The 13941-nt window shown below is 49.8% G+C and overlaps 1 protein-coding gene across 3 annotated transcripts in view; it reads left to right on the top strand.

Moving 5' to 3' along the window:
- The window catches only part of LOC138761432 (syntaxin-2-like), an 89986-nt gene extending 77716 nt beyond the window's left edge, over window positions 1-12270 (top strand). For 2 of the 3 annotated variants that reach the window (XM_069933564.1, XM_069933563.1), the window contains exons 7-10: window positions 4036-4109; window positions 5206-5343; window positions 9215-9325; window positions 11922-12270. In XM_069933564.1, coding sequence (XP_069789665.1) covers window positions 4036-4109; window positions 5206-5343; window positions 9215-9325; window positions 11922-12002 — 404 coding nt within the window. In that variant the 3' untranslated portion in view covers window positions 12003-12270. Of the gene's footprint in view, window positions 1-4035; window positions 4110-5205; window positions 5344-9214; window positions 9341-11921 lie in introns of all 3 variants that reach the window. The other variant, XM_069933565.1, reaches the window with a different exon arrangement.
- The last annotated feature ends 1671 nt before the right edge of the window (window positions 12271-13941 follow it).

The raw sequence follows: 13941 nt of genomic DNA, 5'->3' as shown, positions 1-13941 counted from the left end.
TTCGTTTGGCGAGGCTAGTCCACCACTCATTTTGGATCTCCCGGAGTTTGCGCTGAAGATGGCTGCATGCGCGACGGAAGGCTTGTTTCTTCTCTGGACAGGACGGCTTTGTAAGGTGAGCCTGGTGGGCAGCTCGCTTCTTTGCCAGCAGCTCCTGGATTTCCTGGCTGTTTTCGTCAAACCAGTCCTTGTTTTTCCTGGAGGAGAAGCCCAGTACCTCTTCAGTGGATTGCAGTATGGTAGTCTTCAACTGATCCCAGAGGGTTTCAGGGGACGGGTCCGTGAGGCGGGTTGCATCGTCGAGCTTTGCTTTGAGGTTTGCCTGGAAGTTTCCTCTCGCTTCGTCTGACTGCAGGTTTCCAACATTGAACCTCTTTCTGGGGGCTTTATTGTTCCTGGGCTTTGGCTTGAAGTGAAGGTTGAGCTTGCAGCGAACCAGCCGGTGGTCAGTGTGGCATTCCGCGCTAGGCATGACCCTGGTGTGGAGCACATCTCGTTTGTCACTTTCTCGCACCAGGATGTAGTCCAGGAGGTGCCAGTGTTTGGATCAGGGATGCATCCAGGTGGTCTTAAGGCTGTCCCTCTGCTGAAAAAGGGTGTTTGTAATGACAAGCCGCTGTTCTGCGCAGAGCTCCAACAGGAGGCGCCCATTGTCGTTGCACTTGCCGACGCCATGCTTGCCCAGGATTCCTGGCCAGGTTTCTGAGTCTTTGCCGACACGAGCGTTGAAGTCGCTCAGGATGACAACCTTGTCGGCTGTAGGGGTGCGTTGGATGAGGTTGCGCAGGTCGGTGTAGAACTTGTCCTTTTCTGCTGGTTCCGCCTGGAGGGTTGGAGCATAGACACTGATGAGGGTGATGTGACGCTTGTTTTGAAGGGGGAGTCGCATGGACATGATTCGGTCCGAGAGGCCTGTCGGAAGGTTTTCGAGTTTGGAGGCAATGAAGCTCTTGACCATGAAGCCTACACCAGATAGGCGTCGTTCATCCGAAGGCTTGCCAGACCAGTAGAGTGTGTAGCCCGCGCCGCGTTCTTGGAGGCTGCCTACATCTGCCAGGCGGACTTCACTGAGAGCGGCTATGTCGATGTCAAGTCTGAGGAGTTCATGTGCAATGAGGGCAGACCGACGTTCAGGTCAGTGGCTGTCAGCCTTGTCTAGCATGGTTCTGATGTTCCAGCATGCTAGCTTGAGTTTGTGAGCATCTTTTGAGGGGGAGGACGTGGAGGGGGAGGACGTAGAGGGGGAGGACAAAACTCAAAACGGTCAAGCAGTTTACCTATCTCGGCTGCACCATTTCATCAGATGCAAGGATCGACAATGAGATAGACAACAGACTCGCCAAGGCAAATAGCGCCTTTGGAAGACTACACAAAAGAGTCTGGAAAAACAACCAACTGAAAAACCTCACAAAGATAAGCGTATACAGAGCCGTTGTCATACCCACACTCCTGTTCGGCTCCGAATCATGGGTCCTCTACCGGCACCACCTACGGCTCCTAGAACGCTTCCACCAGCGTTGTCTCCGCTCCATCCTCAACATCCATTGGAGCACTTACATCCCTAACGTCGAAGTACTCGAGATGGCAGAGGTCGACAGCATCGAGTCCACGCTGCTGAAGATCCAGCTGCGCTGGATGGGTCACGTCTCCAGAATGGAGGACCATCGCCTTCCCAAGATCGTGTTATATGGCGAGCTCTCCACTGGCCACCGTGACAGAGGTGCACCAAAGAAAAGGTACAAGGACTGCCTAAAGAAATCTCTTGGTGCCTGCCACATTGACCACCGCCAGTGGGCTGATATCGCCTCAAACCGTGCATCTTGGCGCCTCACAGTTTGGCGGGCAGCAACCTCCTTTGAAGAAGACCGCAAAGCCCACCTCACTGACAAAAGGCAAAGGAGGAAAAACCCAACACCCAACCCCAACCAACCAATTTTCCCCTGCAACCGCTGCAATCGTGTCTGCCTGTCCCGCATCGGACTTGTCAGCCACAAACGAGCCTGCAGCTGACGTGGACTTTTTACCCCCTCCATAAATCTTCGTCCGCGAAGCCAAGCCAAAGAAAAGAACTAATTCATATGCAACAAGCAGGTTCTCAGCCTTGCAGAAGCAAAGGCTGCAAAAGCAAGAAACACGGTTCAAATCTTCCATTACAGGAGGTTACGGAGTTTGAAAGGTTAGGACATCAGGTATACATAGAGAGGTTGTGAGCTGGATTCAAAATTGGCTGTGTGGGAGAAGAACAGAGAGAGGAGGCCTGGAGGCCTGTGACGAGTGGTGTGCCTCAGGAATCAGTGTTGGGACCATTGTTGTTGTCTATATCAATGATCTGGATGATAATGTGGTGAATTGGATGAGCAAGTTTGCTGATGACACTATGATAGGGGGTGTTGTGGACAGCGAGGAAGATTTTCAAAGCTTGCAGAGGGATCTGGACCAACTGGGAGAATGGGTCAGTAAATGGATGATGGAGTTTAATACAGACAAGTGTGAGGTGTTGCATTTTGGAAGAGAAAATCAAGGAAGGACGTACACTAAATTGTTGGGCTCTGAGGAGTGTGGAGGAGCAAAGAGACCTGGGGTTACAGGTACTTGTTCCTTGAAAGTGGAGTCACAGGTGGTCAGGGTTGTAAAGAAAGCTTTTAGCATCTTGGCCTTTATAAATCAAACTATTGAGTATAGGAGTTGGGATGTTATGTTGAATTTGTGTAAGACACTGGTGAGGCCAAATTCAGAGTATTGTATTCTGTTCTGGTCAACTAACTACAGGAAGGAGGTCAATAAGATCGAAAGAGTACAGAGAAGATTTACTAAGATGTTGCCAGGTTATTAGGAATTGAGTTGCATGGAAAGATTAAACAGATTAGGACTTCATTCCCTGGAACAAAGAAGAATAAGGGGACATTTGATAGAACTTAACAAAATGATGAGGGGCATAGACAGAGTAAATGTGAATAGGCTCTTTCCACTTATATTAAGAGAGAGAAATATGAGAGAACATGGCTTCAGGGTGAAAGGGGAAAGGTTTAGGGGGAACGTTAGGAAAAAGCTATTCACTCAGAGAGTGGTGGAAGTATGGAATGTACTACCATCTAATGAGGTGAATGCAGGCTTGATCTTGAGTTTTAAAAATAGATTGGATAGATCCATGGATGGGAGAGGTCTGGGGGGGGGGGTGTTGTTATGGATGGGAGCAGGTCAATGGGTCTGGCTGAACAATGATAGGCACAGACTAAAAGGTTTTGAAGGGGCTGTTTTCAGTGCTGTAGCGTTCTATGGGTGGATGTGGGACTGTCTGATTTATATGCTGTCAGCTGCAGTTTGTTCCTTTGCTCTGTATGCTGGTGCTTCAGAGTGAAAAGTGTGGTTCAGAAGGGTCTGAACCTGACGAAACAGGTGTCCTCGGTGCAAAACACACAGACACACAACCAGACATAACACACACATACAGACATAAAATACATATGCAGGGCATGTATTCATATGTACAAATTAATAAATATTGTTTTGTAAATATGAAAATCTCAGATGGTTAGTGGGAGCAGTTCCTTGGGTCGTTCTCCATTCTCACTGCCCTGGGAAGAAGCTGTTCCTCAGCCTGGTGGTGCTGGCTCTGATCATCCTGTATCTCTTCCCTGACAGGGGCAGCTGGAAGATGCCGTGTGCAGGGTGGGAGGGGTCCTCAATGATTTTGCATGTCCTCCAGACAATGATCCTGGTTGATCACGTCAATATGGGGGTGAGGGAGGGAGACTCCAATTAATCTTTCTGCCTTTTTTATGGTCTTATGGATTGACTTCTGATCCATTTCTCTGCAACAATTGTACCACACTGTGATGCAGCTGGCCAGGACATTCTCAATAGAGCTCTGTAGAAGGATGATGGTGCCTGGTAGCCCTGCCTGCCTCACAGGAAGTGCAGTCACTGTTGCGCCTTCCTGACAAGTGAGGAGATTTGTATCTATGATAGGTCACTAGTTAAAGTGAACTCCAAGGAACTTGGTGTTATTGAATTGTTTGTGCTTTGCTTTAACAGCTGGGAGAACGACCACTGACGATCAGCTGGAAGAGATGCTGGAGAGTGGTAACCCATCTATTTTCACATCTGATGTACGCAGAAACTTCTCTCACTTTGCAGAGGGTTTAGTTTAGAAATGTGATCACCTCACCTGAGTGCCACCATGATCTTCCCTTCCCCCCCCGTTCCCATGCCACCCCAGCACTCGCCTTGAATCAAAAGGTTGACGTGGCGGTTAGAACAATGCCGATACAGTACCAGCAATCGGGACCGGGATTTGAATCCTGTGGAGTCTGTAAGGAGTTTGTACATTCTCCCCGTGTCTGCGTGAGTTTTCCCCAGGGGCTCTGGTTTCCTCTCACCATTTAAAAACGTCCTGGGGGTGTAGGTGTAATTGGGCGACATGGACTCGTGGGCTGAAATGGCCTGTTACCGTGCTGTATGTCTCAATTTAAATTTTAAAAAGTTTTTTTTCCCTCCAGACGCAAGTATCAGAAGACACAACAAAGAAAGAAACTGGCCCTTCAGTCCCCAAGTCCATGCCAGCCCACCTATTTTTTACAAATACCGATTTCCGTCGACCCCTGATTCTACCACTACTTGTTATGGTTGTCAAGTCCCTGATGGCAGAAGTGGTGTCTGGATGCAGTATCGAGCCTGAGACTCGGGTGGGCTTCGGGGTCCCTGGGGCCACTGTTTTGAGGAGTGGGTCATTGGAAATATGTTGGAGGAAACCCCCTGTAGGATCACTGCCAAGGGCAGTGAAGCAGACCGTCCAGAGACCAAATGGTAGCACTGCAGCCTGACCTGGGCTGAGAGAAAAGTAGAGGAGCTGCTGCTTGTCTCGTAACCTTCATTAAACAATACTTGGGAGTTCAAGTCCTCCATTGCTCCAAAGGAAACCTCTGCTTCCCAACCAGTCAGTGGTGCCATGCAGCAGCCGTTACCTTACTACTGCTGCTGCTGAGCTGTTCACACCAGCTGTGAGCCCTCAGCCCTGCCGTGGAACTCTTGCTCTAATCAGCCTGTGGAGAAAGTGGGAAAGACAGGCCGCATCCTGCACTGACCTTTACCCTCGGTTATTGGGGCACCCTACAGAACCTCTGGACTCTTGCCAGTAGCAGAGGGAGGGAGGGGCCATTAGAGTTCCTCAGTGGTGCAGGTCACCTCCTTCCTCTGTCTTGGCAGATCATCTCAGACACTCAGATCACCCGACAAGCCCTGAACGAGATCGAGTCACGGCACAAGGACATCATCAAGCTGGAAGCAAGCATCCGGGAGCTACACGACATGTTTGTGGACATGGCAATGTTGGTCGAGCAACAGGTAGAGCATCTGCTGTCTGCCACCTAATTGGAATCAAGAGTGGAGTGTCAGTGGTGGGGGGGGGGGGGGCACAAGTTAGCCAGGTCCTATCACGAGTTGGGGCTCTCTGCCCTTGCACTTGGATAGAGCAGCTTCTGGTTATTGATTCTTTGCCGTGGAGCATTTTCAGTCTTAGCATTCAGTGTTAGAAGGCATGAGCTGATTGAAGCCAAAGTTCTAACGATGATTCATTGGAAACTGTAACCATAGAAATGAGCTCAGCATCCTCGTGACTGCAAGCATCCCAGCCTAGGGGGTTGGGTCTGATCAGGATGGCAGAATCTGAAATCCACTCCCCTAAAACCTCTATGAATAGAACATTACAGCACAGTCCTGTCCACTCGGCCCACAATGTTGTGCTGACTGATGGAAGCCAACTAAAATCTTCCCGATGTTGCACCAAAAACCCTCTATTTTTTTCTTGTGTTCATGTACCTTTCTAAGAGTCTTTTAAAGTCCCTATTGTACCATTCTCTACCACCATCCCAGGCTCCCACCACTCTTTATGTAGGTGCTGGATACACCAGTTTATCGGGGCGGGGTAGCAGCAGAGGTAATAATTCGTATTACATCGGAGCTGCAAGGATTTGAACATTAGCCAAAGCCATTTGGGCGGAGAGTCATCTGCACTCGGGTGAATGAACAGGGCTTGTGACAAACGTCTGGGTAGATGGGCAATTTGCACAGTCAGAGATTAAGCGTGACAGTACGGGTGTGTTTGGGCAGCATTGATTTGTCCCTGTCCCTTGATGGGGACAGTGTCAGAGGGGCTCAGGCCAAACTCTGCCATTCCTCCCGTGGGCACTGCTGAGTCCGTCTCTGCCAGTCTGGCTATTGAGGGAAACAGATTTTACCCCAAAATATAAACTTGCATAGAGGGTTAAAGAATGTGTAAGGATTTGGTTAAAAAAAAAGGTCCATTCCCTGGACAGCTTGCATTCTATTCTGTGTGCAGTTGATCCTTGTCATTGGGGACAGCATACAGAACATTACAGCAGTAAGGCCCTTCGGCCCACAGTGTTCTGATCTCTGGAAACATAATCCACATCAACCTCACAGCCCAGAACCCTTATAGCCATGAGCCTATCTAAGAGTCTTTTAAATGCTCCTATTGGACCAGGCTCCACCAGCACCCCAGGCACCCACCACTCTCTGTGTAAATAAAAACTTACCTCTGATGTCTCCCCCCAGTCGTTCCTCCACTCCCTGTAAACAGAAGTCCACTGGTGTCGGTCATTGGGAAAAAGTGCTGGCTCTCCCCCCCCCCCAGTCTGTGCCCCCCGTGACCTTGTACACCTCCATGGCTCCACAGAGAAAAGACCTCCCCCTCCATGGGCTTTCAAGAGAGTAGCTTTGTGTGACCCATCGTTCCCACCTGGCCTTGTATTTCCAACCCCAAGAAGCCAGGTTGTCCATTGAATCTGTCCCATTGCTCTGCATTCCCCTCTCATGCGTCCATCTTTGATTCTCCTTCCTCCTGCCAGCACTACGGGCATTTTACAGTGGCCAGGTCACCTGCCCGGCAATCTACATGATCAGGGTGATCGTATGAAGGTGGCACCAGAGGTCAAGGGTGACCCCAGTGCCTGAGTGGTGAATGCAGCAGCTGCTGTGCTACGGTGCCCACTGGCCTCCCTGAACTCTGGTTTCAGCTATTTAACCTGTGCTACAGCGGTGCATTATTATGGGTATCTCACCTTGTGCCACAGACTACCCGAGCAGATTGGCGGTGAGAAGCTGACACCATGCATCTTTTTCAGACAGGGATTGAATGAGATGAGGACAGCAAATTTTTGATCCCAACTATGCCCACTTCCCTCTAACTGCTCTGTGTGGGTGGGGGGGGGGGGTTGATTTTTATGCTGCATCCAATGGAGTGTCTGTCTCAGCCTGTAGCTGGGCACTTGTGGACCGGATACGAAGGCAGGATGAGTGAATGCTGTGTGAGAGCGCGAGTACATCTCTGCTTTAAGGACCTTTGCAGAAAAGATGGGACAAGTGTGGGTGGGACATTTTGGTTAGCCTGGGCAAGTTGGGCTGACACGATGATCAGCAGAGGTGATCAATGCCACCCAAAGCACGGAGCGCAGACAGGTCTTGGGGGTAGGAGCGGGGAACGTGGGCAGGCCTCAGGGGTGGGAGCGGGGAGCGTGGGCAGGTCTCGGGGGTGAGAGCAGGTCTTGGAGGTGGGAGCAGGGAGCACGGGCAGGCCTTAGGGGTGGGGAGCTTGGACAGGGCTTGGGGGTGGGAGCGGGGAGTGCCGGCAGGTCCTTGGTTAGCATAGGCACAATGGGCTGAATGGCCTGTTTCTGTGCTGTATGAGCAAGATGCATGTAGAGTAGCATGTTCAAATATCCAGCATGAATTCAGTGGGCTGAATGGCCACCTCTTTTTCTGTGGGGATCCACTCCAGCTGTACCACTTGCTATGTGAAGTGTACCTGTGCCAGTTTGGATTGAGAGCTGTTCTGGAGAGGGGTGACTGTAGACTGGACCTGTGTGGTGCCATGTGTAAACGAGATCTCTCTTTTTGTTAAGTGCTGCTGATGTCGAGTGACACAGGTAACCACCCAATACACACGATTCAATCCATTTCATCAATGAGCATGTTGAATCGCTGTGGCATTTGACTTGAATGTTGATAGCGATGGCCCAAAATCCTAGCTGTGATCATGCCATGGGCATTAAGATGATCCCATTCTCAGTGGAGACGGAGGCTTCACATGGTGCCCCTGCTGCACTGGAAGATGGTGATCTCCTGCGCCCTTCATCACCTCCACTGCCATCTCCATCACTCACCTTACGTGCGGCCATGAAGCAGCTTCATTGCATTACCCTCACTGACGGAGTTCTGACTGACGCTGGGCTTTGAGAATGGAGGGGTAATCAGAGTGTACTCTCTGTTTGAACCTGATAAAAGGAGGCCGGATCTGCAGGGGCCTGTGTGAGGCAGAGATGGTGGCTGTGGGTGCAGATAGTGGGGAATCCTTCACGAGCAGGCTGAGGACAAGGTTATTTCACACAGTGAACAGGGTTCAGGACTGGGGCTGAGAATGCAGTGCTCACTGATGTGGGCATTCTCACGGAACATCCAAATCCCGAAAGAATGGGTTTTGGGGAACTCCTCAAAGCAGCTACTGACTCTTTCATGTAGCCAGGTTACAGGGAAGTCGTGGCCTTGTAGTGTCGACTGTTAACAGAGGGTTATAGGGTAGCGTCAGCCTTGTGTGTGTGTGGGGGGAAGGTTATGGGGGAGCATCAGCCTTGTGTGTATCTTGTCTTATCGGAGAGTTACAGGGGAGGATCAGCCTTGTGTGTGTGTCTTGTGTTAATGGAGAGTTATGGGGGAGTGTCAGCCTTGTGCGTGTCTTGTATTAATGGAGGGTTATAGGAGAGGATCAGCCTTGTGTGTGTGTCTTGTGTTAATGGAGAGTTATGGGGGAGTGTCAGCCTTGTGCGTGTCTTGTATTAATGGAGGGTTATAGGAGAGGATCAGCCTTGTGTGTGTCTTGTGTTAACGGACAGTTACAGGGGAGTGTCAGCCTTGTGTGTGTCTTGTGTTAACAGGGTTACAGTGCTTTAGGCAGGTGGGACAGAGGGAGGGCAGGTGGGACAGAGGGAGGGCAGGTGGGACAGAGGGAGGGCAGGTGGGACAGAGGGAGGGCAGGTGGGACAGAGGGAGGGCAGGTGGGAGTGAGGTCTGTGACATGAGCAATCCTGGGTGGGCTCTGGTTGCAGCACTTTAGTAAAGGAGGACGCGGACTGAGAATGGACTTGTAGACCACAGAGAGCATTTTATAAACCATGCTTAAACTGTTTCTTCTTTTACAAAGGGTGAAATGGTAAATAACATCGAGACAAACGTGGTGAATGCCACAGAGTACGTCGAACGAGCAAAGGAAGAGACGAAGAAAGCAATGCGATACCAGAGCAAAGCTCGACGGGTCAGTTTGCTTTAAGTAGGCATCCAGGTTGACCTCCGTGGATTCTGCTTCAGGCTACTTGGCCCACTGGTGCCCTGCAGGCTCTGATGTACCAGATGCATTCGGTCCCATGTTCTTCATTGGCCAGTGCTGCCTCCTGCTGACCCCTCTCCCCACTGATTTGAACTTTGTGACCTCTGGTTATTGACTGACTCTCCTATGAGAGCTCACCATCCTCAACTGGGGCACCTCAAGATTCCCCAACCCTGGGAATACACATTAAACGTTTACCATCTCATGCTGTAACAGACGCCCTCATTCCAGAAGCTCTGTTCACCCTTCTCAATCTTCATGCATGCAGGCCAGTTCTCCAGCCGAGGCCCGATCAAATGGTTTAGAGTCCTGATCATCCATGGTTTTCTAGTTTTCCATTTATAAATCTTAACCCCATACACTTTTCAAACCTCCCAGAGCTTGGAATGATATGCACAATGTTGCTATTTCTCTTGCCCACTCTTCACTGATGCTGATTGATTCAACAAACACCCATAATAGCATCCCCCCGCCACCAACAAGGTGCATCAGCCCACGGAACAGCCCCTGCCCCACTCCAATCCATCTTAGCACCTCTCTGCTGCCCCTGCGCTCTCACCTACCCACTTCATACGAAAAAACTGTCCCTGAAGCAGCCGTCCGTCCCCAACATCATAATGAGCTAGCTCACCAACCCATTACTGAGCCAGGCCCAGTCGTGCACTGCCCTGCAGCCCTCGGGCCCACAGGCTCCCACGTGCCTTTCCAGATCGGTTCCCACATCACTGAAATGTGCAGGGTTGGACTTGCTCCTTCCAAATCCTTTATCTCAACAAACAGCCCGGAGAGGGAGGTGAGCGGGCTTTCTGACACTGAGCGGAGGGCCACTGGAAGCGTAGTGTGGGATGGCCACACAGCCTTCCTATGTTGCTCTGACTCTGCTGGGGTCAGTGCATGGCTTGAGATCCGCACTGCTGAGTTAGTGCAAGACTGTCAATACTGCTGCCTCTTGGATGAGACACTAAAGCATGGCCCAGTATATTTCCCATGAGGGGTTTCAAACATCTCGTGGCAATATTTGGAACAGCAGGAGTGATCATGTGACTAACCCTCCTGTACAGGCTGACCTTCGTCTGATGTCGTAAGCCATTGAGAGAACTTGCCCTGACCTCTGGAAGGACTAGTGTTCCTGCGACAAGAATTGTTTGATGTGCCCACCTGGGAATGGGACTGCAGCGAGCTGATATTAGAGAGGGAGGCTTGTCACATCTCCTGGCTGCATTATTGACCATCAACAGGATGCAGAGCTGAATTAAACAACCCCTCTGCAGGCCAGGCAGGGAGGGAAGGAAACAGTATTTCACCAGGTTGATTTCAGAGACGAGAGGGCTAGTCTGTGAGGAGAGATGTGAGTTGCCAGGGACTACACTCACTGAAATTTAGAAGAATAAGATGGATTCTGTAGAAACATACAACATCATGAAAGAGATGAGAAAGAGGCAGGAAAGTTGTTTCCACTTGGAGGTGAATCCAGAACAGAGGACATAGCCTCAAGATTCTGGAGAGTAGATTTAGGATGGAGATGAGGAGGAACGGCTCCTCCCAGAGAGTGGTGAATCTGTGGAACTCTCTGCCCATGGAAGCAGTGGAGGCCACCTCATTAAATGTATTAAAAGGCAGGTAGATTTTTGCATAGCAGAGGAGCTAAGGGTTAGGAGGGGAGCAGGAGCTGAGTCCATAGCCAGACCCCCCCATAATCTTGTTGAATGGGGAGCAGGTTTGATGGGCCGAATGGCCGGCTGCTGTTTCTGATGTTTACCACAATGGCCAGGCATAGGGCCAGCTGACGACCCTGATCCCAGTATAGCTGAGATCAAACCCTGCAATGGCAGACCACTTGTTGAGAGGCTGCTTGCTTCGTGATTTCCATAAGAGCTCCATTTAGTGTCAGAAATGTAGACTCCAGTCGTTTATTAGAGAGCTCTTGGAGAGAAGGTGTCTATTCAGCTAGAAATCTCGTGCACTAGGAGTGGGAAGCTCTTGGGCCAGCAGGAGGGTGAGAAGTGGTGAGAGTAAAGGGGTGGCAGGCAGTATTGTATTGGCTGCTCTCGGAGGGGGATCTCAGGGTGGTGCCAGCACCTCCTGCGCGGTGGCTGGGCACCTGCTACTCCTTAAACCTGCTGCCACGTGTCCATGGCGACCCCCATTTCCAGGGTTGGAGCCGAACCTTGCAGCCAAGGGCTGGTTTCTATCATCCCACTGGCACGGCTGATGTAAGCTTTGGTTTAAACTCCACAGTGGTTCTTTGGGTCCAGGCCACCAGGTTACTGAACAAGAGCATGAACACTGAGGTTTGGCCTTGTTACATGCTCTGGGGTAAAGCCGTGCATTCCTGACCCCTGCTCTGTCGCTCCAAAAAAGTCACAATATGTTTGCGATCTTGCTGTTCCCGTTGGCCACACACCATCGGCAACAGGGCTTCCACTCTGGTTCGGAGCTGTTTCAGTCTCAGTGCCCTTTATGCTACTGATGTGTTGACTGTCTGAATTCACACTAATGTTTTTGTACTTCTCCTCCTTTACAGAAAATGTTCCTGATCATCATTTGTGTCGGGGTCCTACTAGCTGTTATTGCAATCATCGTAGGTGTGGTAGTCAGCACGTAGTAGCTGTCCTGCCCTGGCATGGGGAACTGGGAGAGTTGACTTCGCCCCTGCCCTCGTCCCTGAGCCCACACCCATCGGGCAGTTCTTGGTTAAGTGATGACACGATTACGGAAGAGTTGATTGTGAGATGCTTACCACCAAAGCAATTATTGCCATTCATTGACTAATTTGTACAATCCTTGAGCATTTTTATACCATTTTAAAAAAAATTTATAGGTTAACCATTTGCTTTGGACACCTGTTTACATGATAAAGGTTTGTGGATTTCCAGTGTTGATCTTGCAGTTGTCACTCGAGGAAAGCCAGTCGGGTTGGTCTGCCCATGACCATCCATCCCAAGGGAGAAGCAGCTGCTGACGATTGGGATGAGGACTGCGTCATCACCCCACAGCAGAGAGGCGTGGGGGGGGGGGACACCTACCAATTTGTGGGGAGTGGCTCACACTGTATTACACACCTCAAGCCTCCTTTGCTTGCACACAGAAACCGAGAGGAATGTTTGCACCCCCCCCCCCCCCCAACCCCATCTGCTTCTGTTCCATGGTTAAAGGACTTTGAACTCTCTGACTGCATAATGCAGTTCACAGAAAGAGCAAAGTGAAAGCAGAGCATCGACGGAGAGCTGAGTCTATCGATTGGAGCGTGCGCTTCCTCCTGCAACACCAAGGCTCAGTTGCACTTTTTTTTTAAACGTTAGTCAATGTGAGGAATAATTGGACCATAAATTCTGCTCCGGCTTGCGTTTACACTGAAGGAAAAGCCATTATGACAGATGCATTAATAGCTTGTTACACCCTCATATCCAGACTAGGTGAGAAGGTAACTGACAATGAAATGCCAGTTTGTATCTATTAGGACCGATTAAATGTTTAGGTTTTTGTAGCTCAAGTTTTAGAGTCTTAAACTCTGCACAGTTGTTTTATAAGTAATTATAAAAGAATTAGAGCTTGTTTTTAACCCACCAATAAATAGGCCATTTACTGCGTTACTGGTCACTCAAGGCAAGCGCTAATCTAAGCACAATATCAGCATTCTGAAACTGGAAATAGTCCCTGTGTCACTTAACACGTTGTCATTGTTTCCTCACCTGGTCTTCACACATTTTTGAAATCCATCTCTTTTTTACACAAGTTGGGCAGTCATTCCCGAAAGATGACACTCTTTCCCTGTATATATTTTTTAAAAATCAAATCTGAGATTCTGTGTAATGTTAAGACTGTAATTTAACATTGTATTGCAGTACTATTTGAAAATATAAATTATGTTTGTTAAATTTCAGAATAAACTAATATTAAAGTCATGGCAAAAAAAAGTGTTAAATTTCCCTGCAGCTGGGGATGTCTCTGGAACCGAGGGTGTGAGACGGAGATAGAATAGAGGCTTTCACTATCCGTGGGTAAACCAGAAATCTGCTGTACTCGGGTCCAGAGCAGTACACAAACGTGCTGGAGGTCACACAGCATCCACAAGGCAAGCAAGCAAATCTGCAGATTTTCCCTCGACGAAGGGCTCAGTTCGACTGCAGTTCACTTCCGATGGATGTGTCCAGCGGCTGAAAGACCCACGCGGGATGCCTGCAGTTGAGAATCCCACACAGGCTGTCAGAGGTTTGGATCTGGGGCTCGGGCTGCCGACAAATCGAGCGGGAGTCTATTCAGCTGCAGAGACTGCGGGAGGGCTGGAGCCGAATCCACGGTCCCTCAATGACTCTGAAGGGACTCTCTTTTGCTTTTCTTTCTCCCATTGTTAGGGGCGCCAGGCAATGCTCAAGGCGACCCTTTGCTTACAGGCAAAAATTAATGAATATTACATTTTAGTGGCCAGCATGGTTAGCGCAAAACTGTCACAGTGCCAGCAACCCAGGTTCAAATTTGGCACTGTGTTTATACATTCTCCCTGTGTCTGTGCGGGTCCAATTTCCTCGCTCCCTTCAAAATCG

The sequence above is a fragment of the Narcine bancroftii genome, chromosome 4, assembly GCF_036971445.1.
Source record: "Narcine bancroftii isolate sNarBan1 chromosome 4, sNarBan1.hap1, whole genome shotgun sequence".
NCBI lineage: Eukaryota > Metazoa > Chordata > Chondrichthyes > Torpediniformes > Narcinidae > Narcine > Narcine bancroftii.
Note: the sequence above shows the minus strand (reverse complement) of the source record. Positions and strands in the feature narration are given on the sequence as shown.